The sequence below is a fragment of the Sorex fumeus genome, unplaced genomic scaffold, assembly GCF_029834395.1.
Source record: "Sorex fumeus unplaced genomic scaffold, SorFum_2.1 ptg000015l, whole genome shotgun sequence".
NCBI classification, from domain to species: Eukaryota; Metazoa; Chordata; class Mammalia; order Eulipotyphla; family Soricidae; genus Sorex; species Sorex fumeus.
The window spans coordinates 23,622,705-23,649,623 of record NW_026606072.1 but is presented as its reverse complement, the minus strand read 5'-3'; the positions used below and the strand labels follow the sequence as shown (position 1 = coordinate 23,649,623).

Sequence of the window (26,919 nt, the reverse complement as noted above, 5' to 3'; positions counted from 1 at the left end):
TGCCTGTTGGACAGGATCCACTAGGATATAACTTTATAAAATCATTTGCTTTTCCCTTTCTTTTTTGTATTTTCTGGTGGATAAAATTCAGAGGTGATGGCTAAAGCTCATTCTGCCATCTCAGTCCCTAAAGCTAACATCACATTCTGAGGATGTTAGAATAAGATAGAAGATGCAATGTCCCCAACAAATGTTTAAAGCTAAAGATGCCTGTATTTTCAGATCTCTAGATCTGAAGAGATGAAGTTGTCTAGTTCAAGGAACTAAAGACTTTTTTCTCAAGATTTTTAAATGTAATTTTTTTCGTCTGTACCTAATTTTAAATATTTACATAAGAATAAACTAAAATCCTTTCCACAGCCTACATATATCTACACGTGGGTATCTGATCCACTGGTTACCTAATTTTGTCCATTATTTCCTACTTTCACTTTCCTTCTGCTGAACTAGACTTCATGACTGGTCTTCATGAAGTGTATCAAGCACAGTCTATGTGCATGCAGCCCATCTGCCTGCTTTATTCTCCCCCCACGCCCTCCCCACAGACACATATACCTTTAGTCTCTTCTCTAACTGAATCTGCTCCAGATAAGTCTTCTAATTCCTTCTAATTCCTATGTCTTATATGAAAGCATTAGCGAGTCATTCTTCTTTTCTCTTAATTTTATTTATTAATTTCAGCTTATATTAATTCCAGTTTATATTGTACTTGTCCACTTATTGATCTGTCCTTATCCTTCTAGAAGATAAGTTCTATGAGGTAGGCACCTCATTTCTTTTGACACAATCTTTGAGACCAAGAACTATTCCAGTCACTGTTGCAACAGATAATTTTCTTAAATGTTTTAGTGAATGAATCATATATAGTATATATGTACTTACTGCTTACTATTCTTATAGTATCATAAAATATGCATAAATAAATGATAATGGATATATTATCCTATCTCTTATGCCCGTTACAGGTGATAGTGAGTTTGTTCGAGGTTTCCCAAAGAGCCTTCCAAGTGCAAACTGGTAAATTATTAGGTTGTTGATTTTATTTTCACAGATTTGTAAATTCTGGAGGGGAAAGCCAAAAGAAGTCGATGAATTTGGTGTTCTCCATCTTAAACTGTACCTGCGTATCTCAAACAGGGATTTTCTAGCCTCATACAAATAAGAATTCAAGACATAAATTGGCCTCACACAACTCTGTTAAGATTTTAGGGTCAAGAGTCGCATTTTTCCCACTAGACAATCACTGTCAGTCATACAGCAAGGATGACAATCCTGGGGGGGAAAAGGAAACTCAGAGGTACATAGAAGGTTGGTCATTGAGAAAAGCTTTTATTTTCTAGGTGCTCCATCGGCTGGTCACTGAAGAGAGGGAGACCAGGAGTTCATCCCTGGGTGGGGCAATCTGCATCTACACAGGAAAATGCCTAAAAGAAACGATAGCTCAGGGCTGCCGCTGCACCATCGGAAACTGATTCTCAGACTGATTTTCTTCCAGCCTGGCGCAGCCTTTAGTTCTATCCTGATAAACGCTCTCTGTGTCATAGGAATTAAGAACAAGGAATTCTTCCACAATTTAGAATGAAGCGTTCTGAGAGAAAGCACAGGCTGCTTCCAAAATACTGAGTGTCTATCTCACCTGGGTAAGGCTGTGCCCAAAATAGTGGCAATTAACCCAGCAGAAGAGCTGAAGCAGCAACATCAGAGAGTGTGAAGCAGGTTGGCAGGGCACACAGAGGGACTTGACATGCCAGGACTCTGAAAAATTGTTAGGGACAATTAAATTGGAGAATTTCAGAAAATGTTCTTTTCTGTACTAAAACCTGTGGGAAAGGGGGTCCGATTTTAATGAAGGCTAGCTGGGGGTAATCCTTTTAATATATGCTTTTCTATTTATATTCCACAAATTATTCACCCAAATAGAAAGCATTTTTCATTTTGAGTGAAAATTGTTGCTCTTTCGTCTTTTTCTTTCTTAACCTGTTACTGGTCTGTAATTCCTTTAGGATTTATTTCTTTCAGCCATACATTTTCATTGGTTATCACACTGCTGAGCAAAATAAAACCTCAAACAGTATAAGGAGTGGTGATTGCTGGTTGAAATTTCCTGCTCTGCAAGGATGAGGCTGAGGTTCAGTCATCCAGGTCACAAACATGTACTGACTGTAGTCCCAGCAGCTCCATTGCTTGGGACCTCAGTGGCATGACAGCGAATAAAGGGCCCAGTACATCACAGCATGGCATGTGCGAACCCCGAAGCTGGAGTTTTCAAGCCATAGTAAGCACTGCCATGAGAACTATGTGGGTACTGTAACCAAATGTGCAACCCCCGGGTGGCAACAAGTGAAGGGGGAGGGGAAAGCTGAAATTAAAACTATTGGGGCTGAGAGAAAGCATAGCGTGTAGGGCACTTGCCTTACACACAACTGACTTGGGTTCAATTCCTAGCATCCCATAATGTCCCCTGAGCATGACCAGGAATAATTCCTTAGTGCAGACTCAGGAGTAACCCCTGAGTATTGCTGGGTATGACCCTAAAACAAAACAAAATACATGAAATTAAAAAATATAAAAAAATTTAAGTGATTTTGCCAGTCATTCACATAATTTGAATCACTGTCACTGTCACTGTCCTCCCGTTGTTCATCGATTTGCTCGAGCAGCCCCAGTAACGTCTCCATCGTGACAACTGTTACTGTGCTTGGCATATCGAATACATCACAGGTAGCATGCTAGGCTTTGCCGTGCGGGCAAGATACTCTCAGTAGCTTGCAGGGCTCTCGAGAGGGCCGGAGGAATCGAACTCAGGTAGGCCACATAGATAAAATATCTATCATGACAATGTAATAATCTTAGTAGAATCTTTAGTGATATTGAAGGGTCTTCTACAAATAAACACTTTAAATGAATAGGCAAGGGGAGGGGGGACAGAAAGATTCTAAAGCAGGGAGAATGCTTGCCTTGTACAGGCTGAGTTCAATCTCTGGCATTGCACATGTACCCCCAAGCCTTGCAAGGAGTGAACACTGAGCACAGATAGGGCAAGCCCTGAGCACCACTAGGTATGTGTGTGACCCCCAACCATATAAAAACGGCCATGGAAAGTTTCAGTATACCTTCACTACAAAAGGGCTTGGATGCTGTCACAAATAAAGGAGACACAGAGAAGCGAAAAGATGCTCTACACAATTTAAATTCAACAAGTTCTTTCTCAGTATTTTGCAGTTCTTTTTAAGGAAGGTGAGGCTATTCCAGCAGTGTCAGATACTGTGGGCTGTGTGTAACAGAACTTGGCTTGGTACTGCAGGCTTGACGATTGAGTGTTCAGATCAGCTAGGCAATGCTGTGTGGCACAGAGGTCTGGGGTCAGGGTACTGCTCGGTACTAGGGATCCAACTCAGGATCTCAGACATGCAGTGTGTGCCCACCACCCCTGTCACCTATCTCTCCAACCCTACTTTTGGAATTCCTATCCTGTCTTTCAAAACACATGGAAATAAAGCTTTGTGTGTGTTACAGGGCCCTGATGATGTTTGTGGGAAAAACACTGAGACCCAAGCTAGCCTTACACACACACACACACACACACACACACACACACACGTCTGTGACACAAAACACCCAACTCAGGAGGTTGGAAAAAGTTTGAGATGCAGAATTTCAGGCCAGGTGTAATGGAGCTTCAAAGCGAAAAGGTGTCTGGGTCCCTGAGAGGAGGAACTCCATTCCTGGAACAAAGGCCAAGCAAAGAATATCCCAAGAAAACCATCAACTGCTCCAAGATCGCCCCCTTGCTTTCTTCCTTAGCAATGGATTTGGCGGGGTGGGCAATTTGGGAGACTAAGAGACCCATTCCCTTTATTCCCTCAATAAACTCCTTCTATTTCACTATTCATCTCCTGAATTTTTTTTCTTTGAAAGAAAGACAATAGACCCAAACAGCCTGGGTACAATTTGGGACTGACTTTCTTTTTTTGCACAAAAGAATTTCTGGGAGACTTCATAGTAGGGCTCATCTCCCACACCATGCAGAATAAATGGAATTAAGGTGCAGTTTTATGGCTGCCTTGTGGGAATAGCGAGCTGTGAGCATCTGTGCTGTGCCGTTGCTCATCACAGACTCTCGTTCATCCTAAATTTTTCCAGGAAAGCCTGCTGCCTCCCATCTTCCCACTTCACATAAGTCACTCAGGAAACCCAGGTCTTCTGTTGATGGAGGTCAACTCTACCAACAGCAACATGGAGAAGAGAAAATGGGAAGAAAAGAGGAAAAAGTGGAAGAGGGTCCTCTCTTCTATCCCCAAATGTAGACATAACTCCAAGAACAAACAAGCTTCAAATTGTGAGCCTTTGGAATAAAGTTTGGGAAGAGGAAAACTTCTACCCTTGTCAGTCATAAAGAGAGAGAAACTCTTCTTGATGATTAAAGTCCTGGCATACCCTCAGCTTTTCTGCATTCAGCCCTTGGTTAAGACCACATAGGCTAAAGATCACCATACCTGCTGGAGCCTGGGCTAGGCATCCTTACAGCATCAATCTTATGAAAAATGAATCTTCTTGTCTTGATTTGCTTCATATTGACACTGTTCTCCTGCCACAACAGTCCAAATACACTTTGCTTTGAGTTGTTCTGCCAAGTAAGTGGGAACTGCTACAAGCCCTAATAAAGACAAATGATTTATCTCCAGAAAATGATTACTTAAATATTATAGTTTCTTCTACGGAGGATGGTGGATTGACAGAGTAATGTAAGAATGAAATCACTCCCGCTGGGGGAAATGGGTTATCACTGAGCAGAATTCTTCTTCCTCTGGACAGCCTTACATTTAAAGTGTACGATAAAGTTCTCTATTCATTCTTGAGGAGGGGTGATACATTATTTTAAATTAATCATCTCTAAATATTTCAACTTCATTCCCCATATATAAGTTCTTGGCATTTCTGAGGCTCAGCTAAGACTTAGTTGAGGTCCAACTAACTTTCTCCCTCTCTAGAAATTTACAAAATTGTATGCAACAATGTTCCTAGCTGTAATCAAGTAATTCTACCACATTCTGCCAAGTGTAGAGTAAGAGGAAAGTTAATAGCAAAATGGAAATATTAAGATCTTATTTACAGTATCTTGGAGAACCCGGCAAGCTACCGAGAGTATTCGATATGCCAGACACTGTAACAACAAAGTCTCCAATGGAGACGTTACTGGGCCCGCTCGAGGAAATCGACGATTAGCGGGAGGGCCTTTTACTTTACTTTACAGTATCAGTGATTCAAGGCTCATGCTGCCACAGTTCTAAGAGTTTCGCAAAATGTCATAAATTTGATAGTTTACTCCATGGGCAATATTCTTCTTCAATCCAGTCCCAAGTCATCTTTTCAGCTCCTATCTTCTTAAAACTCTCAGTTGGATGGAGAAGTTACCAGTGGAAGCTCAATCCTGTGGGTACTGTTTTTCTGAAAAGTATTATTACAGTAATTGCAGCCCATTTAGTCTGTATGCTAAATCTAAATCTAAGTCTACAATGGTGGAGACAGAGATACAAAGAAATTTGTACTTTTGCAAATCCCTATGATTAAGATTGAAAAGTAAGAATGACAGATAAATTTTACATGTTTTAAAGTCAGTGAGATCGCACAATGAGATCAAGTCTTTTGCTGTCTCACAAGGAAAAAAAATCATCTTTCTTTTCAAAATGAGTTTAATGGGCAGGTTTTGGGATCATGAACTCAATTGTGATTTCACCATCAACAGTTAGACTCAAAATAATCCCACGGAAAATAGCAAGGCACTACTTAATAGGTACAAGAACAAAAATCTAATTTTCATGATTGATGATTGACTTTGTATTGATTGGGGAAAGGGAATTGGGCCACTCCTGGCAGTGCTCAGGGGTGACTCTCAGAGTAGTTCTGAGAGTTGGGGGACTACATGCTCCCATGGTATTTGGTGGGCCACGTGGTATTGGATCCAACTAGGGCCTCCAGTATGCAAGTCAGACATTCCATCTCTATGCATAGGATTGAATTTCTTAGTTGTGATTTTTGCATAGATTTGCATTGCTCCTGTTTTTTCTTCATGTATTTCTTAGCATAGAAAACTTGAGCTTCTCCTTAAGTAAATATACTTATTTGTGTAGTGTTTTAAGCTACATTATTTTGAATTGCCTTGTTTTCTGGGGGAGGGGAATTTAGACATACTTGGCAGTACCCAGGCGCTGTTCTGCCTCTACTCAGAGGCTTCGTGTCCCAGTACTGAAGGACCTCATGATGGTGCTGGGGAAGATAGGGTTAGCTGAAAGCAAAGCAAACACCTTAACCCCTTTGCTATCTCTACAGTCTCTAAGCTACATTTGTTTTTATTTAACTAGAGTTTTTTGGGGCTGGAGCGATAGCACAGTGAGTAAGTCATTTGCCTTGCATGTGGCCAATCCAAGTTTGATTCCTCCGCCCCTCTCTTAGAGCCCGGCAAGCTACCGAGAGTATCTCGCCCACATAGCAAAGCCTGGCAAGCTACCCGTGACGTATTTGATATGCCAAAAACAACAATAAGTCTCACAATGGAGACATTACTGGGCCCGCTCAAGCAAATCGATGAGCAATGGGAAGACAGTGCTACAGTGCTACAGTGCTACAGAGTTTCTGGCGGGAGAGGTTTTTTTTTTTTTTTTTTTTTTTTGTGTGTGTGTGTGTGTGTGTGTGTGTGTGTAGGTGGAGGGCAGTCACTAAGCAGATTTCAAGGTATCACTAAAAGAAAAATTAGAAGATAATTTCATCATTATTTTAAGAATAGCCAATCTAGTTTGAAAGGCATTGGTCTTTCTCAAGTATAAATGTAATGCTTTCTGAGTTATCTGCCTTAAAGAGCAGACAGGTAGGCTCATGGTGACATCAGAGAGATAGATACATTTCTCACTGGCAAACGTAGGCTGTTGAATGCTATCTCTAGACACAAGGTGCATATTGTCACTGAAAATCATCATGAACCTTACTGGTGGTCCTTATCTCTTGCTCTATATGGGAACATTGATAATGGCTCCAAAAGTACAAATAAATATAGTTACGCTAAGAAGAGGACATAAATATTTGTGTGCAAATACATTTTTGTAAAAGTGTAAAATTTTGATTCAAGCTTGATTATGGACTTTTCTTTCCAAAAGAAAATCAACTCACCCTGTTGGATAAGATTGGGTTGTTCTCACTCCTCCCACGTGGGAAGCTTAGGTTTACTGAGTTACTCTCACAACAGTTCCCCTGAGGCACACCCAATTCCATCAACCACTAATAATCCTATATTACTTTTCTCTTTCCTTTATGTCATTTGCATGGTTTAGCAATGCCCTTTTTGTATAGACACAGAAAGACAGTTGATGTATGCCTTTGTAACATGGGAGTTAATTGACCCCAAATAATATTTACTCCTGGGTATCCATCATATTTACTTGCCTTATGTTATGCTTCAGTTGCCCTTAAATTCCTAACACCCCAAATATGAGGGTCCCAACGAAGGGATGGGATAGACCCAGGGCAAGCTGTAAGCTACTGTGGCATCAAACGGGAATAAACTAAGCACCATAAGTATAATAAGTTAAGAGCATGGTCATGGAACAGAATTTGTCATGACCCAGAAAGAAGTAACTGAATAAGTACCCTGCTGGGTTTAGGAAAGACTAACCTGGCTTGAGGACTATGGTCTGGAATATATAGCAAGATATCCCCAGGAAGAGAAAACCTTTAGCTAAATATATCTTACTCTGTTCATACAAAATGACTAGAAGAATTCTAAGAAGTAAATTTACTATGATCGCTAAAATAGATTACTAGCTGAGGAAAGGAGAAAGCAATATACCCTAGATAGAATCCTGCCCTTAAGCAGATATCCTAGTAATCTAGAGAGCTGAATCCTCAGGTGAGATTTTGTCCTTGAGTTAATCTTCTAGAACTTCCCCTGAAGGAGTAGCTTTACCTCTGTTTGTTATAACAATGTTCACCCCCACCTATGTGTACCCCCACCTGTCATAATTTCTATATAACTACGCTGTGAGGGGAAAGAGGGAGGGAACTAGCAGAGGGCTTTGAGGTCTACGAGGAGACTAGGATGATGGTACTATGATGACTGGGACTATGACCAAAACTACAACAAACATTGTGACTTAAGGAAAGAGATCGGACCGTATTAGGGAGGAGAGAGAAATTAACTGTCTACCGACCAGCCTGGGGCCCAGGCCATTTCTCCATTATACCAGTACTTCTTCCATCCATTGTCATGGGCTGGCCAGGGGAATGGTTCTCAAGTCCTGAATGCCGGCACAACCCCACTTCAATTTTCTTGGAAACTCACACCATTTTCCTTTCCCTCCCTCCCTCCCTCCCTCCCTCCCTCCCTCCCTATCTCGTAATTTCAACATAAAGCAACATGGCTAATGTATCTGTGTTTAAGTATATGGAGAATTTGACATGATTTTCATCTGTACACAACCACAATAGCACAGAACAGAATTGGATTTTTTTTAGTTCAGATTAACTTTAAGTTTATACATAAACACTGTCAATCAGTGATAGGAAAGAACTTTGGGGGAGGTGCTCAGGAGTTTTATTGAGCTAACTGGCCATTGTTTCAGCTCAAAGTCCAAAGATATGAGATGCTGCTCAGGTCCTGCAGCGCTGGGGATACCAGAGTCACCCCAGCAATGCTGGGGAGGGGGTCTGAAGGACTGCACTCGCACCATGTGGTACAGGGAACAGAACCCAGTTGGTCAACGCTATGGGTGCAGCTACCCATTGCATGGTCTCCCAGCCCGGGGAAGCACTCTGACCACTGTTTACTTGAAGAAGGTACCCGGCTGCCAGGCTGCCTGCTGTACTTCATAGCACATGTGCTGTATTTCTGAAGTCCTTAAAGGCAAATTTGGAGAGACTTTGTCATCCAAAATGCTTGGCTGGACTGAGTGTCTAATTAGAATGGTTTTCAATACACAGAAGTAAGCATGACAGGACCAGAAAATAATCCTCTGGGCAGAGAAGGTTGGCCTAGCTTAGGCAGCAAGCATCAAGGCATGGAGCAGTCCCAACTTCTTTCCTGTTCTCAATAAAAATAGCAACTGCTGACAGAAATGCCCCCAGTTCCTCTCTCTGCTGCAAAACTGATAGTTCCACCTTTTTGAGTCATGATAAAATTAGTAACCCACAAGGAACTGGATGGCCCCACATCCCTTATCTCTAAGGACAGGAACTCTCCCTACCCTGTCGGACACTTAAGGCCACCATAACAGTTCTGAGCCGTCAGGAAAAGAATAGGAAAGCGGTCCCAGGGCAACGCAACAGAATTGATCCACACAACTGGGTATATAAGGGGAGTGGTCTAAAGGGAGGAGCATTGGGATGGTTGAGAAGGGGAAGTGAGTATACTGTGATAGGTGTAGTGCTGAAATATGTGCCCAAGAAACCATCATTATTACTATAAATCCCACTACCTCAATCAGTTAAATAAAACAAAAAACCAGTTTTAATGCTGCCTGAGAGTTGATAAGACAGAAGCCTCCATCTTTACTGTATGCCCCCATAGAGCAAGTGTCTGACTAATACTTTAACTTTTAAATTATATTATTTACACATACAAAGCTAACTTTGTATGAGCTACCTCATTCACTTTTCATAAGAACATACAATTTACTTACTGAATATAAGGCTGATTCTTGTGAATCAATTGGATAACACAAAAGCTACTTAACTTTGACGAAGAGCCTGTATTTTATCTAATTGGCTGAAAATCTGTGCTCTTGCCTGTTTTTTCTAGGAAGTAGGGACAAGTGCCTTGCTTAGTTGAAGTGTCTAGTCTGGTGTTTCAGTAAAGCCAAGACTGATGAAAGATGCAAATCTTAAGTGCTATGCTTGATACTGGTTTAAATATTAAGCATTTACTTAAGACACCACCTTTTGAATCATATATCGCACCCTTTCCTTACAGAATGGAATAAAAAATAGTTCTTAAAGCCATTCAAGGCATTCTGTCCTTCAGAGCTTCTCAATTTTATTCAACAAGAATCTTTTTTGCCCTTCTATCCTTTCAGTCAACTCAAGTAAATCTGATAAACTTACAGTAAAACTACAATAAACTTGCAGTAAAGCTGGTGATCAGATATGACTGTTCTATCTATAGAGTTTTTCACATTTCTCCCAAAGAGCCTGCGCTTTCCTCAGCAAGCATATTTGGTACTCTGGTCAGAAGAGCCACACAGTTCATCTCAAAATACAGGAAAATTGGTATGAATTTATCTCTAACCCACTATTCCGCAGTTTCAGAACAACAAAGGGAACTCAGAGGTGTGATGGGTTTTTCGCTATTACTGATTTTTGTTTTCGGGTCATGCCCGGTGGCTCTCAAAGGCACTTTTGGGCACGGTATTAAAAGGTCCCTGCTGATGAAGTATATGGAACGAGGTGTTGCAAAATACAAACCTCAAGCTTCTATCATCCAAATCAGGAACACTGAGCCTTTGAGCTTGTCTCCCTGGCTCAAAGGTGAGCTATTAATTCTTAAATATTAATAATTCCACACAACTTTTAAGTGCATGATTATATATATTAATATTATATATATAATATATTATAATATATAATATATATTATATTTTATATAATATTATAATATATATTATATATATTAAGTGCATGATTATATATATATGGTTATATAGCACTGTAGCACTGTCCTCCCATTGTTCATGGATTTGTTTGATCAGGCACCAGTAACATCTCCATTGTGAGACTTGTTGTTACTGTTTTTGGCATATTGAATACGCCACGGGTAGGTTGCCAGGCTCTGCCGTGTGGGTGGGATACTCTAGGTAGCTTGCCGGGCTCTCTGAGAGGGACGGAGGAATCAAACCTGGGTCAGCTGCATGCAAGGAAAATGCCCTACTCACTGTGCTTTTGCTCCAGCCCTGTTATCACTCCAGCCCATTTGGGATTTTGAATATAGAAGTCCTAATGATTTAATAATGAGAACAATGGGGGTACTGTAATTGTCTCTATTTTTAAGTGATAATTTGGTCAATGAAAAAATAGCTTTGGTTTAACACAAGTTACTGGAGTAAATATTTGAGAATAAAGCTTTCCATATGATCACAAATTACATTTTAGATTCTCACATTTCTGGAGATGGAATTTGATCATGTTCTCCACTGAAACTCTGTTAAGGGTGATATTAAAGACAAATGTCACCCATAAAAGAGCCACTGCTTTACAGTATAATGCACCAAATGCTGAGAAAAATAAACAAAGAAAAGAAATAGTTTTAACAGTGAGCAAATTGCTAAATTAAGAATCTCCTTAAGTGAAACTACAAATGTGCCATCTCCCTTTTCTTTCATTTTAATAAATAACATAATAAAGATGACATGTTGCTAAATTAATAGATTTCTGGGAATACTAGCACAGTTTAACATTTAAAAATATTGGTCAAAATACCAGCATCATAATGAAACATTGGATAGACAAGTGAATTTCCCATCAGTTTTCATTGGTCAGAATACAGTTCTGATTAAATGACTGAAACCCAATCATGAACAACTCTGCAACTATGTATCTCACTGTGATTCAATAAAAAAAGAAAAGAAAAGAAAAGAAAGAAAGAAAGAAAAAAGAAAGTAGTTCTGTTGAATTACATTATACAACACAAACCTTAGGCTTTATTAGAAAGTGAAGAAGTGCCTTTCTCACCTAGAACTTCAAAGGAGTGCTGCGATTATTTTGAAATATTTATGAACCTTATTTTTTCTTTATTTCCGTTACACTCAGCACTTAATAAAGAAACTCCTAGCATAAGAAAATATTTGCATAAGTTATGTAAATATCTATGTTGTAGTTTTTAAAAGGTGAGATATTTATTAGAAAGTTGGGGATATTCACTTTCAAATTATTGAAAATATGCGACGTGTCCTAAATATCAGCACATAACTTACATGGTTTGTTCATTTAGCTTGAATTTGACCTGTTTTGGGGCTGGAGCGATAGCACACCGGGTCGGGCATTTGTCTTGCACGCAGCAGACCTGGGTTTGATTCCCAGCATCCCATATGGTCCCTCAAGCATCACAAAAGAATTTGACCTGTTTTATTTTATGCCAGTTATTGATGTACATGGTTTCTATTTGTGTTATACACTTTGAAATTAGAATTTTAGATTTCAAAGTATTTGAGTGATTCACCCAGTTTTTGTTTATTGAAAACAAATTTATTCAGGGAATGCTACAAGTAGGTTACATGTGCCTCTTAATTGATCCTGGGATACGTACTTGAATTTGTTCCCATGTAAAGATGAACTATGTTAATGGAAAATAAGTTTATAATTCATTGCATAGCCTTGTTCCATTGGATTTATGGTATATAAAAAAGTATAGAGGGTATTCAGTAAATGAGCTTGGACGAGGAACCAGCAGAGGAACCTAGGTGTGTGGGACCGGGGCTGAGATCTCCAAGCCTGCTCAGTTCAGGACTGGGCCTCCTCCACCTAGCTCCCCCACCTTCCAGTAGCTAGACAGTTACACCCACCAACTGCTGTGTAACCCCATCAATAGCCAGGATCCAGAGACTCTAAAACCAAACTCCTGGAAGAGAACAAGGCAGAGTCTCCTGCCCCCACACCTGGCTGTTCTCACCGGGGCCCCTTGGAGAGGGGCAGGTTGAGTTTCCCTCTCTGCCCCGAGCAGAGCCCCAAAAGCTGAAGACCTCCAGGACCCGGCCAAAGCCATGCTGAGACCATTCTCCACACGCTTGGATGAGGAACCAGCAAAGGAACCCAGGTGTGTGGGACCCGGGGCTGAGATCTCTAAGCCTGCTCGGGTCGGGTCTGGGCCTCCTCCACCCAGCTCCCCCACCTTCCAGTAACTAGACAGTTACACCCACCAACTGCCGTGTAACCCCATTAATGGCCAGGATCCAGAGACTCTAAAACCAAGCTCCCGGAAGCATGCGGCCGCAAATGCGGCGGTGCGACCTCTTATTCTCTAGTTCTCAATCTCAGAGAACCCGGCAGGCTACTGAGAGTATCATACCCGCCTATATGCCTGACTAGGAACACCTGTAAAGGTGATTAGCGGCTGCCCCCAAAGCCTCCATCCCTCTCGGAGAGCCCAGCAAGCTACCGAGAGTATCCTGCCTGCACAGCAGAGCCTGACAAGCTAACAGTGGTGTATTCAATATGTCAAAAACAGTAACAATGAATGGTCCTCATTCCCCTGACCCTAAATGAGCCCCCAACATGTCATCAGGCTACACCAGCACGTGACAGGGATGAATGGAGACATTACTGGGCCCGCTCGAGCGAATCAATGAACAATGGGGTGATAGTGATTGTGATAGTGAGTTTGGATAAATTTATTCAAATGCCTCAAAGATGAAGAGTCAGGGAACAAGCATGAAGAACTGGTACATTTTTGATAGATATGATTAAGACTCCAGTGATCAAAACTAAATAATAAAGACATTAAAATATTTTAAGATAAAATCTTGGATTGGACTGTGAAGTACTTTGAAACATTATAAGGTATGAAAGGGATGAGAAAAGAGAACTGTGGAGTGAACACATTTGCTAAAGTACCATTGAAAATACTACAAAACAAACTATAATTTAAAAAATTCCTTATCCTTTAAACAAGCAAATTATCTTATTAATCTTAAGGATTAATATAGGACAAAATAAGATTATATGATAAACATTTGTAATGCCTATAAAAATAGAGGAGAAAATGAATTTAGATAAATTGGAAGTAACATCCTTGTAAACAAATTAGGAAACATATTCTTTTTGCTTGCTAGATAACATTATTAAAATCTGACTAAGCATTTTATTCTATTACTATGTGTCCTCTGAAACAACAGTAAAGCAAATACTGATGTTACAGATATCTATTTATCTGTTAAAATACTGTTTAATTCTGTTGTCATCATTTAGATTGTCCTTCTGAAAACAAGTATACCAATTTGTGAAATTAGATACTGAATTGCACATTTTTTTTATTCAACGGGTATTTCTGGTATCTCAACATTCTCTCTCAAGATAGGTATTGAACACAGAAAGAAAAAGCAGAATCTATAAAAAGGAGAAATAAATGTATATTTATAATATAGGATTAACAATATAAAATGTGAAGATCTCAAATACTTAAGATGCCACAAAGTTCATGGGATCTGAAGAATCATTCAGGAAGTAACATCAGATTAAAGTCTTGACAGCAAAATTTAAATTAATCCATGGTAAGGAGCTGGGAGTTGGGGAGTACAGCATTCTACACTGAATTTCTTTGTCTAAGTTTAGGTCAAGACTCTGGAGAGAGATTTATAATTTGAAAAACTGCAACATTCAGAAATGACACAGGAGAGGCAGAGGTTTGGCATGGAATGTGCCACAAATTACATGGTAATATTTGTGTTTTAGAGATGATTTGTGCAGTATGCAAAAACAAAAAGGATTGATAGGTGATACTGAGGTAAGTAAATCCAGATGTTAGATGTTACAGCTAGTATGGAGTGGGAGAGTCAATAGGTGGTTTAATTAACTACCAAGAATGCTAAAGGAACACTGATTTATGACTAATACAAGGAAATCAGAGATGAGAAGGAAATACCACAACAAGCTCTAGATTTTGGATTAAGTAACCAGCTGCTGAGCACAAATAAAGACGGCAAAGGGAAAAGATTACATTAGGGCATAAACTGAATGTGAAAATCCAGGGTTTTTAAGATATCATTAAATCCCCTTATTACTCTGCAGAATTCTGTTAGAACTATTAAAAGACTCTTTCGAAGTATCTGAAATAAAAATGTAGAATAGTTTTCTACTTAAGCTTTTTTTCTTGCTTAATATTTTAAGTCATGTACAATTGGTCATTATTTGTTAATCCATTTCTATGATGAGAGGGATGCTGTCTCGTTTGCCTAGGCATTGAAAATCAGATGGGCTGGACACGTAATGAGATTTGGAGACGACCGCTGGACTAGAGTCGTTACCGACTGGATTCCGTAGGACGTCAAAATATCACGTGGCCGCCCACCTACAAGATGGTCAGACTTCTTTGTCAAGACGCTAAACAATTGGTTTGAGGCTCTTCGTGTTTCTAGAACGAGCAGACGCCATTGGGCTACACTAGCACGCAAAAGGGACGAATTCAGACATTACTGGTGCCCGCTTGAGCAAACTGATGAGTAACGGGATGTCAAGTGATCAAGTGATATCTATGATATTAATTAATTGAAGCATTCCATTTTTACTCTAAATAGTGGTGAGGTGACTTCAAGAAGTTCTCCAGAAAGAATCCAAAAAGCCAAAACTTGACTTAAATTTTCTTAGTACTTTTACTGTGATAAAATCATTCAAATGAATTGACTTTGCTAGAAAAACAGCAAGTGATGCCATTAAAATTTAACTGTCTAGATAAATATTTCATATTATTTTAGGGGTAGCAATTTTTCTTGCTTGAAAGAACTTTGGCCTAAATAGTGCTGTCAAATGAAATAACACATACAGCAAATAAGCTACAAAAAGATTTTGGTTTTATATATGCCTAGTCATACATGCTATTTTAAATTAGACCTAGCTAAACAGCCAGCCTAACTAAATTTCCATCAAGTTCAAAATATGTAGATTAGTTTAGTAAATTTATAGGTTATATGCCATCATATAGATGTGACTCAAGATAATTTTGATGAAATTCATAGTTTATCAACCAAAACAACGTGCCATATTTATAACTCTACAATAAAAAATAAAATGAATTTGTCATTACTTAATGGATTTATTCTAGGGATCAGATAGCTAATATGTTCGACACAAAATACTACCAAAAAACATGAGCAGTTTTCAAGTCATACTTTATATGTACTAGTCACACAATATTTTAATATTTGTTAATATTCAAATGACATGAAGGTTGCAATTTTTACTACAATCCATTATAATTTTATGTCTGTTTTTCATAATTTTTTTTCTCAAGCTACTGAACTCCATTTCTTGAAGCTACTAAACTCCATTAATCCCTGGGTCACCAACCATTAGGCTTCCTTGTCAATCCCCAGGGTTCCTCACACTGTCTAAACTCCAACTGTGCTGTGAATCTGAAGATATGGGAATCACTGGCAATCAGGACAAAAATCAGGTTTCACTCGGCCATCTTCAATCTAATCTAATAGCCAGCACATGGTTTTAATATTGCAGTCAAAGCCAATGACAACTTTTCACTCCTACTCAGATTTCATTTACTCTGATGATAGTGAGTTTATAAAATATTTCAGTTATATCTGCAAAGAACCTAAACAAGACATTTTGATAGAAAAGTCTTATGCATTATGAATTCAGCAATATGAAAATAGTTTAGGACACCTGGAATTTAGGCAATACAATTCATATTAGTAAACACTAATAGAGCATTTCAGATATTTAGCTTTCCCCAGATACCAGAAAAGTCAAAGTCAAGTCAGAGATACCAGAGAACCCTAAACTAGAGAAATAAACCCAAAAACTGTTAGTTATTACTGCAACTGTACCTGTACTTGAAGAAATTCAAACCCATCACATTAAAGAATACTGTGCAGAAATAATAAGAATCACCTTAGTTTGGTAAAATAAAGCTGTGGAGATGAGTGTGATTAGATGGGGAAATCTGCTTTTGTAGTGATGGAGCTTTTAAAGTATCCAGTTTTATTTCCTTGTCTTAACACCAATATTTACAGAGCAAATATATCTTTTTCTTATAGAGAATATAGAGTAGCTGAAGGCAAAAAAAAAAGTATATTTTTGTTTCACGAAGGCACTATTTTATAAAATGGAAGGATAAATGTTACACAGAAAATTGTTACAAATACTTCTACACACAGCGTGACTGGAAAAAATAAGACAGATGGCAAAGGCGTTCTCTTTAATGGATTCTTTGGTTAGGAACAGGTCTTGAGTGACACTTGATCTAATAACTCTTAACTGCTTTGTGGTCAACATTTGGCCTCAGGAGGACCTGAAAATTAATCATCCTTGGTTATAGCTCATTAAACAATTTTAATGTAATTTACCTTGCTTTGATATAAAATAATTACTGAATAAAAATATATCATTCGATATGACACAGCACGTATTATTTAAAAGCTACTATTCAGGATGTCATACAAACTTTTCACCCTTTTGAAAATATCAGATGATTTTAACAGGATGCATAAGCAAAGCTAAAATAAAAACTCTTCGCACATCTTCCAGTGATTCTTGACAGGATGTTTCTCATTCACTGGTCATAGAATCCTGGGTTAAATAAAGCATAATGAAACATAATTAGCATGTCCTAGTTATTCCATGGGAGCATATCACTTTGGTTTTAAAAAAATAGTACTAGGAAGCACTTCAAAAACTGTCCAAACCAGGAATTTCTAATCCATATAATCAGGAAAAACAGTCAATAACAATGAATATTTATATTCTAACTATCACATAAAATTAGCTGGACATTCAATCATAGCCATAGTGTCAAATATATGGTAATATATGAGAATAATGGAAGAATCTGAAATATTTTGAGACATGAAATCGATAAACTGTAGATAGTGACAAATAAATATGCAGGCAGTGTAATTTTCACTTTTTGATTGGCCACTACATGTCCTCTAGTGGAAAAATAATGCTATATATATATATATTTGTACAATTATATATTTCTACATCAATACCATAAAAAAGCATGCATAAGAAAACAATGAATACATGGTTCACATAGGAGTTCAATTGATAGACTATGTGTAATAAATTTTATCTTTCATGTGAAATAAAATTTAGAAGTAACTTACATTTTTTCTATGCCTGGGGGTACTATTTTCAATACCATTGCTATCATCTGATTTCCTGTATAGATAAGAAAAAACAAAGTTGGTAAGGAATTACACTGTAAGTTAGTACACCATCTTTAGTCTATAATTGTCAGACTAAAATGTAGCTCAATACAGACAGAATTCACTCATTTTAATTTTTAGTATTTTTTTTTTCATGATGGTCTAAACCCAGCTCACGTTCCCTATTAGTCGGTGAAAAATCCAACTATTAGTGAACACTGCTTCATAATGATAGGAAGAACTGACATGGAAGGATCAACAAAGGCAGAGTTGCAGACCAATGGAACAGAGTTAAATATACTGACATCTCCTCCCAAACATATAATCATCTAATCTTCGATAAGGGGGCAAGAAAAGTGAAATGGAGCAGGGAAAGCCTCTTTAATAAATTGTGCTGGCAAAACTGGACGGCTACATGCAAAAAGTGGGCTCAGATCTCTGCCTAATGCCATGCACAAAAGTAAGATCGAAATAGATTTATGACCTCAACATCAGACCGGAATCCATAATGTTTATTGAAGACAAAGTTGACAAAACTCTTCATGATATTGACGCTAATGGTATCTTCAAAGATGTCACGCCACTGGCTGAGCAAGTGAAAACAGAGATAGACAAATGGGACTATCTTAAACTAAGAAGCCTTTGCACCTCAAAAGAAACAGTGACCAAAATACAAAGACAGCCTACAAAATGGGAAAGGATATTCACCAAATACACATCCAACAAGGGGTTGATATCAAGGATATACAAGGTACTGGTTGAACTCCACAAGAAGAAATCACCCAACCCCATCAAAAAATGGGGCGAGGAAATGAACAGAAACTTTCACAAAGAAGAAATCCAAATGGCAAAAAGGCACAAGAGAAAATGCTCTACATCACTAATCATCAGAGAGATACAGATCAAAACAACAATGAGATATCATTTCACACCACAGAGACTGGCCCACATCCACAAGAACAAAAGCAACCGGTGATGGCGTGGATGTGGCGAGAATGGGACCCTCCTTCACTGCTGGTGGGAATGCCGGCTGGTCCAACCCTTTTGGAAAACAGTATGGACGATTCTCAAAAAATTAGAATTTGATCTCCCATTTGACCCAGCTATAGCACTCCTGGGAATATATCCCAGAGAGGCAAAAAGGTAAAGTCGAAGTGACATCTGCAATTGTTTGTTCACTGCAGTACCCTTTACAATAGCCAGAATCTGGAAAAAACCTGAGTGCTCGAGAACAGATGACTGGTTAAAGAAACTTTGGTACATTTACACAATGGAGTACTATGCAGCTGTTAGAAAAGATGAAGTTATAAAATTCACATACAAGTGGTACTACATGGAAAGTATCATGTTAAGTGAAATGAGTCAGAAAGAGCGGGATAGACACAGAAAGATTGCATTCATCTGGGGAACATAAAGCAACAAAATGGGAGACTAACACCCATGAATGGCTGAGATTAGTACCAGGAATTTTGCTCCATGACTCGAAGGCCAGCCACACGTGCTAGGTGAAAAGGAAGCTCAGATAGAGAAGAGAGCACCAAATAAAGGGTGTTGTGAGGACTCTCCCAGGGTGGGAGAAGCATGCTAAAAGTAGTCTATAGAACAAACATGATTGCCATTCAATGCCTCTCTTGCGAAACACAGTACCCAAAAGAAGAGAGAGAGAACAAGGGGGAATGCCCTGCCACAGAGGCAGGGTGGGACGCGGGGGAGGGGGGGGATAGGGAGTGGGAGGGATGCTGGGACCCGTGGTGGTGGAGGATGGGCACTGGTGGAGTGATGGGTACTTGATCATTGTATAACTGAAACCCAACCACAAAAATTTATAAGTCTATAACTGTACCTCTTGGTGTTTCACTAATAAAAAAATTAGATAATAAAAATAAATAAATAAATAAGGAAAAATAGATAAATAAATAAAAATTAATCAGTAAAAAAAAGCATTGTTGCTATGAACACTTGGCTGTCACTCTTATTTTCAAAAAGTGTGTGTGTGTGTGTGTGTGTGTGTGTTATTTGGAGGAACTTAATAAGTAAACACTTTGTAAGGCTCAGAGGTCACTCCCAGGGGTGCTCAGAGGAACATACAGTACTAGGGATTGGAACCAGGCCTCCCACTTGCAAAGCACATGCTCCAGCCCCTTGAGCTATGCTCCTCACTAAAAAAAGATCTTACTCTTAATGTGACTCTGCGTTTATGCCATTGCTTACAGAGGAAAAACTGTCACAGACAACATCGGCAAAACCTGTTTATTCTATGAGAGGAATACTTGTTTCTCCTCAAGCATGTGTGTAAGGTTGATGACATGACCATAATTTATGTGCTGTTTTGAAGCATGTAAGATAATTGCCAGCCAAAGGACCTCAGCCAAATATGCTTAGTAGAGATGCTATACTTTGATATGCTTATTACAATGAATTAGAGTCTAAACATAGTTCTTTGTCTACTCAATGTTCTTCAGAGAAAGACTACAAATACAGACATCAGATTCTTACGAAATGACCTAGGTAACAAGGGTGTATAAGTAGCGGCCTTCTAGGTCTTATAGACAAGACAAGCTTGAGCTCATTAAACTATTACCACCAGAGAAATTAAAGCATCCTATCAATTATGTAAAAAGTAGGATAATGGGGATGTAGATGAGATGTGTAGATAAGTATCTGAGCAGATCACATATTTCAGTGATTTTTCTCATTTCAATATTTATTATTTGAAGTAAATGCTTTGTTTTTTAGAAAATCATTTCAGCATGAAATTTTATGAATCCCTTGTACTTAAAATCATATGTAAACATTAGCTTAAAATGTACTGATTGAAATACTTATTTTAATTCCAAGTGGAATTTATCTCCTCACTTAAAATTCTAAATGACCCTGGTAAAAGGTTCCTCTGAATGATTCCAAGGGTCCCTGATACTTGTATTATACTTAAGATATTGAAATACGTCAAGGATGGGAAAACTAAAACACAATCAGTGATCTTCATGGAATAGTACAGGTTGGAGAAAAGAAGTACAACATCCGAATGTTTTTAAAAGAGACAACACTTTATGAATCAAATCAGTTAAATATTTTAAATATTCTTTAAAATGTTGACATATTATCGTTAAACCCATTTTTGTGGAGAAAATTGAAATCGAAAGGTGAAAGTAGTAAGTGATTGAAAGGAATGGTAATGCAAGCAAGGCAGACTTCTAGATTCAACTTTTTACTACAACATAGATGTGCACAGGAAATGACACATAAACTATCTCATATGCTTCTTTCTTCTTTAACCGCGACCATCTTTCTTAGTATCATATTGCTCTGTATTTTACTCAAATGAAAATTAATCTGCAAGAAAAATACTTACAGTTGTTCAATTTGTTCAAATTCTTTCCCATCATCTGTAACAAAATAAGATTGATTTACTGTATCTATGGGATATGAATATTCAATTACATTGTCCCAAACTTAAGATTATATTTTTTGAAATGAAGGACACATTTGCTACAACAGTAGACAGAACTCCCTTATCTTTCATCTTTGCTTCCTCTTTTTCTGTTCTCTAAACTTTATCTGCAGTTTGGTTGAGCATAGGCTACTGCCTGGAAATGTCAAAAAAAATTTTGTATTGATGGATTTTAGATTACTTGTTATTAAAAGTTCAGTGCAAAATTAGTTAAGAAACAACATGTTCCTTAACTCTTATGCAAAGATAGAAAACTGACATGACGATTTTTAGGAAAATTCCAAAATATTTAATGAAACATTTAAAGTCAAATATCAAACTAAAAGAGTAATTGTCACTTATTTTATTTTTATGAATCCACTATAGATTTTCTAAAATAATAATTTAGATTAATGACTAGATTAGATTAATAATATATTGATAATAATTTAATAATTAGATTAACAATAATAATTTTGATTTGCTTCCATCTACATAGGGACCGGAATTGTACACTATCTGGTACCTATGTAGATGACAGCAAATTCAATGAATATGGGGGAACGTATATTTTAGTGCTAAACGATTTTAGGAATCTGAATAGGAAAACCATGAACATAAACTCAACTCACTGTTACTATTTAACATAAAGATCACAGCAAACAACAAAAGCTGTATTTCCTCCCAAGTTCTAAAGCCATAATAATATTTATGCCACAGTATTATCTAATGAAAACATTATATGGAAATAGAAATCCTACCTGGGCGTTTTCTTTTCTTTTGGGTATATGTTTCACAAAGCAGAATAATAGTCACTAAAACAGCCACCTCAGCAGCTATTGCAAGAAATGGTTTGAGGGGCACCAAATAGCTCAGCACGACAAGTTCAATGTGTTCTTCACTCTCGCCTAACTGAAATACTGCATGGCACCAGTAAGATCTCTGATCTTCCTCTGTAAGTTGCATGATCTTGAGTCTTGTTTCATTAGCATTCGTTGTGTTAATCATATACTTTTCATTAATTCGAACATCAATAGGTACCTAAAATAAGAAGCCATTAAAATCCATTCCGATTGCATCAAGGATACATGTCCAAAATAATCAAGTTTTGAGGAAGATGGTAATAAAAGAATACATATTTGAATGTTCTGTGAATATCTGTGACGAGTTACACATAATAGAGCGCAAGGCTTATCAGATTGGTAACTCCCTGGGACAACAGAAGAATGCTTTGCCTTAAGAATTTGGCATTGCGTAACTGAAACTATGACATTAGGTCATCCTGTGTAAGGAGGAGATTAAAATTAACAGAAAAACCTCAGCCATCTGCGTTTCACATTACAATCCCTGACTACCAACTCAAAGTATTATCTCCATCAAAAATGTGGAAATATATTAGATTATTAAAACAACAGATGCATTCAACCTGATTTTCCGTAATAGAACATAGGCTTTTGGCATTGGGAGTTCCTCAAATTAGTGCTGAAGAATGAAATCATTAGGTTTCTGAAGCTGGTGTAGAAGGACTGAAAGAAATTTCCTATGTGTGTGAGTGCTTGGGTAGGGGCACACTTACTTAGAAATTCTCCAGGCTTACTCCTGTTGAGCCTGGCACATGTGCTGCTCTGCACGCCTATCTCGGCTTATCAAAATTTCATTCTCAGGCAAGCTGATTTCTGAGTATCACTGGGTTTTCTTTGGCCTTTTAAATTTCATATGAAACCATTTGCAGGGTGATTTATTTAATCCATTCAAATTAAATTTTATTCTGAGCCCATTTGATACTTTTACAGCTCTATCATTCAACTGCACTGTTCAATAATGCTACATTTTTTTCTTTTTTTCCTTTCTCTGCTTAATTTTTCAAAGAAATCTTAACTGAGGTACTCTGATTTACATTGTTAAAGACAGTTTCATATATATATTATATATATATGTATATATATAATTTCAACACCACACAGACCACCAGTGTAAACAATTAGGTGTTAATCTTATTGAGGTTACATGGAACTATTCTCCGAGGCTATCTGATAAAACCTCTGAGTTTAATTTGCTGTAAAATAAAATAAAGCAACTTGGATCTCTCTGTACCATATTGCCTGGATTGCTTTTTACAAATGTTCTCACTCACACATAACAAACCAAGTGCTACTAATAAGCAGTGCAGGTCAATCTGATGAAGTTAGCTGGTCCAGATTTTGAAAATATAGCGCTGTAGCACTACCCTCCCATTGTTCATCGATTTGCTCGAGCGTGAACCAGTAACATCTCCATTGTGAGATTTGTTGTTGCTGATTTTTGGCATATTGAATACGTCATGGAAAGGCTCTGCCATGCGAGCAAAATACTCTCGATAGCTTGCCAGGCTCTCCGAGAGGGGTGGAGGAATCAAACGTGGGTCGGCCACATGCAAGGCAAACGCACTACCCGCTATGCTATCACTCTGGTCCTTTGAAAGATACTCGGCTTAAAATTTTGACCTATCCTCATTTTCCTAAACTTTTCTCACATCTTAGAAAAACTCACTCATGTGAGTTTGAAAGGGGGAGAGGGATCACACCTGGAAGTTCTCAAGGTTTATTGCTGGCTCTAAACTCAGGGGGTCACTCCTGGTGGTGCTCAGAGATGCCAGAGATCAAACCACGGTCAGCCACATGTAAGACAAGTGTCCGTCCTATGCTACAATTTCTCCAGCCCTTAATAGAACTCACTTTTTAAGAGTAACTAGGAGAAAATCAGATAGGAAATAGAGACAGGCAGAAACTACAGTTAAACATTTATATATAATATAATATAGGTAAAGGCCCTCCCGTTGATCGTCGATTTGCTCGAGCGGGCCCAGTAACGTCTCCATTGGAGATTTTGTTGTTACTGTGTCTGGCATATCGAATACTCTCGGTAGCTTGCCGGGCTCTCCGAGAGGGGCGGAGGAATCGAACTCGGGTCGGCCATGTTGGCTGCTTGTAAGGCGAACGCCCTACCGCTGTGCTATCGCTCCTAATATAATCAAATTTAAATCAATTAAAATTATTTGTTTAATATCGGTCATAAAAATAAATTAGATTGTGTATTTCAATACTAAGACTAATAATAGGAGAGCCCGGCAAGCTATCGAGAGTATTCGATATGCCAGACACAGTAACAACAAAGTCTCCAATGGAGACGTTACTGGGCCCGCTCGAGCAAATCGACGATCAACGGGAGGGCCTTTTTTTTTAACTTTATGTATGTTAACAATATTTACAACTATAGAAACTATAATAAGATCCCATGGTTTATTTTCCCCTTAATCTCAGGCATTTTATTTCTTTTGAGAACATGACTTGAAATACTACAGAGCCAAAAATCTTATTAAAAAGTATACTCACAGATTTACTCATAGGACTGGAGTGATAGCACAGTGGTAGGGCATTTGCCTTGCTGAGCCAGGCTCGATTCCTCTGCCCCTCTTGGAGAGCCCGGCAAGCTACCGAGAGTATCTCGCCCGCATGGCAAAGCCTGGCAAGCTCCCCGTGACGTATTTGATATGCCAAACACAGTAACAAGAAGTCTCACAATGGAGACGTTACTGGGCCCGCTCGAGCAAATCGATGAACAACGGGAGGACAGTGCTACAGTGCTACTGCATAGTTGTAAAAACCTTGTCTACTGTAAATCATTTTAGTTATGTGTGAGGAAATAAAGTATGAAAAAATCTTCAAATAGATAAAATGTTTATCTTTCCTAATCATCAAGGTAAAGATAAGCATTAATAGTTCGACTCTACTTCTAAGTGATTTGGGGAGCCAGTTCTTTGAAAATATAAAAGGTATTACAAGGGAATCAAATCACTGTACCTTTTAAGTTCATCATCTATCATCCTAAAGGTCTAGAGCATCAACTTATCTTAGAAGGAACTTAGTATTTTATTGGCAGACTTATACTATCTCATACAACTCCTTCTGAATTATAGCTTGCTTTACAGGACTTCTATATCACCACTAATTAATAACAAAGCAATGGAAGGATGTCTATTAAAGAATTTCTCTTAAGATAGTCAAGAATATCTCTTAAAGGATAATGGAGTAAGAAAGGGAACCATCTTTAACAAAATTTTAAATTACTTGCTTCCCTTAGAAATGACAAGTATTTGAGAAACAGACACACTTACAGATAGTATCCGAGACCATATTTAAGTTAAAAACATTCATTATTTTCCCAAATAGTTCCATAATACCATATTGGCATCACAAGTGTGTACGAGGGCAAAATCAAGAAGAGAAGAATGTTTTTTGTTTTTTTTCTAGATGCCTTCATGGAATAATAGGCTAAAAACAATGTTTTTTCATGAGGTCACTGGAGCGATAGCACAGCGGGTAGGGCGTTTGCCTTGCACGCAGCCAACATGGCCGACCCGAGTTCGATTCCTCCGCCCCTCTCGGAGAGCCCGGCAAGCTACCGAGAGTATTCGATATGCCAGACACAGTAACAACAAAGTCTCCAATGGAGACGTTACTGGGCCCGCTCGAGCAAATCTATGATCAACGGGAAGGCCTTTACCTTTACCTTTTATTTATAACCTTAAAACTGAAGACAAATTTTAATTTATAAGAAGTTTGAGTAAATTGCTAACTCTAAAACTCAAAGTACTAGCTAATAAAATCCCAAGTATCTGCAGATGTATAGTATAAAATGCTAAAGATATTAAAAACAACTTCATTTATCAGAGAGCTACATTTTTCACAATTCACTTATAAGTATTGATGAATTAAAGAGGATGATAAAGAAAATGTGAGTCAATTACAAGCATATCATTTATCAAATAAAAGTTTTTATTTTTTTTTAAACCAAATAAATAAATCTTACCTGAATACTTCCATTGCTACTGTACCAGGTCCAATTTAAAGGAAAACAACCGTGACATACACATTTCAAAACAGTTGAGTCTCCCACATAAGTGATCAATGGTTTACTTTTTCTATGAAGTTGAGGGACTAAGAAAAATTATGAAAAATGCATGTTACTGAAAGAGTCTGAGTTGGAGAGAAATATTCAAGTTGACACATTATTCTTATCTTCTCATTATTATAATTTTATTTATGTAGTTTGAGCTTTACATGATATCAAATTAATTTATGGTATTTATCTACAATTGAACTTATTAATATTTATAAGTACTATAATAACTGATACATGTTTGGGGTCAGGAAAAAAAACTGGCTTGATTGGTTCAAGACAACACAACTGGAGGAAGCTGAAACTTGCCTCTTCCCATTGACAAACAAATCTACAATTACATAGAATACAACTTACGAGAAAGAAGACCTGAAATAGGATGAAAAAAATACAATAAAGAATAAAAGAACAACACCAAATAGGTACCAAAGAGAGAGGGGGGGTCTCTCACGAAGATACCCCACTCTGAGTGTAGGAATTTCTAGTTTATTCAGACACAATTCTGAATTGCAAAACTCTTCCCCAGGGAGGAAAGGAGAGTGATGTCCTATATTGGGAACCCAAACATTTGCATTCTGTGCTTCAGAGATGAGTCCTTAGCACTGAAGCATTATGAAAATGGCATGAAGATCTGAGAATTACAGAAGAGTAAACCCCCACAGACTCTGTTGCCCAGGGATATAACACAGACCTGAA

At 38.1% G+C, this 26,919-nt stretch overlaps 1 protein-coding gene across 1 annotated transcript in view; it reads right to left on the bottom strand.

Moving 5' to 3' along the window:
* Positions 1–16,663: 16,663 nt before the first annotated feature.
* The window catches only part of EMB (embigin), an 86,963-nt gene continuing 76,707 nt past the window's right edge, over positions 16,664–26,919 (bottom strand). The window contains exons 7-11 of the mRNA XM_056112032.1: positions 26,134–26,261; positions 22,047–22,326; positions 21,208–21,241; positions 17,814–17,868; positions 16,664–17,274 (exon numbers count right to left, since the gene is read on the bottom strand). Coding sequence (XP_055968007.1) covers positions 17,254–17,274; positions 17,814–17,868; positions 21,208–21,241; positions 22,047–22,326; positions 26,134–26,261 — 518 coding nt within the window. The 3' untranslated portion in view covers positions 16,664–17,253. The remainder of the gene's footprint in view (positions 17,275–17,813; positions 17,869–21,207; positions 21,242–22,046; positions 22,327–26,133; positions 26,262–26,919) is intronic.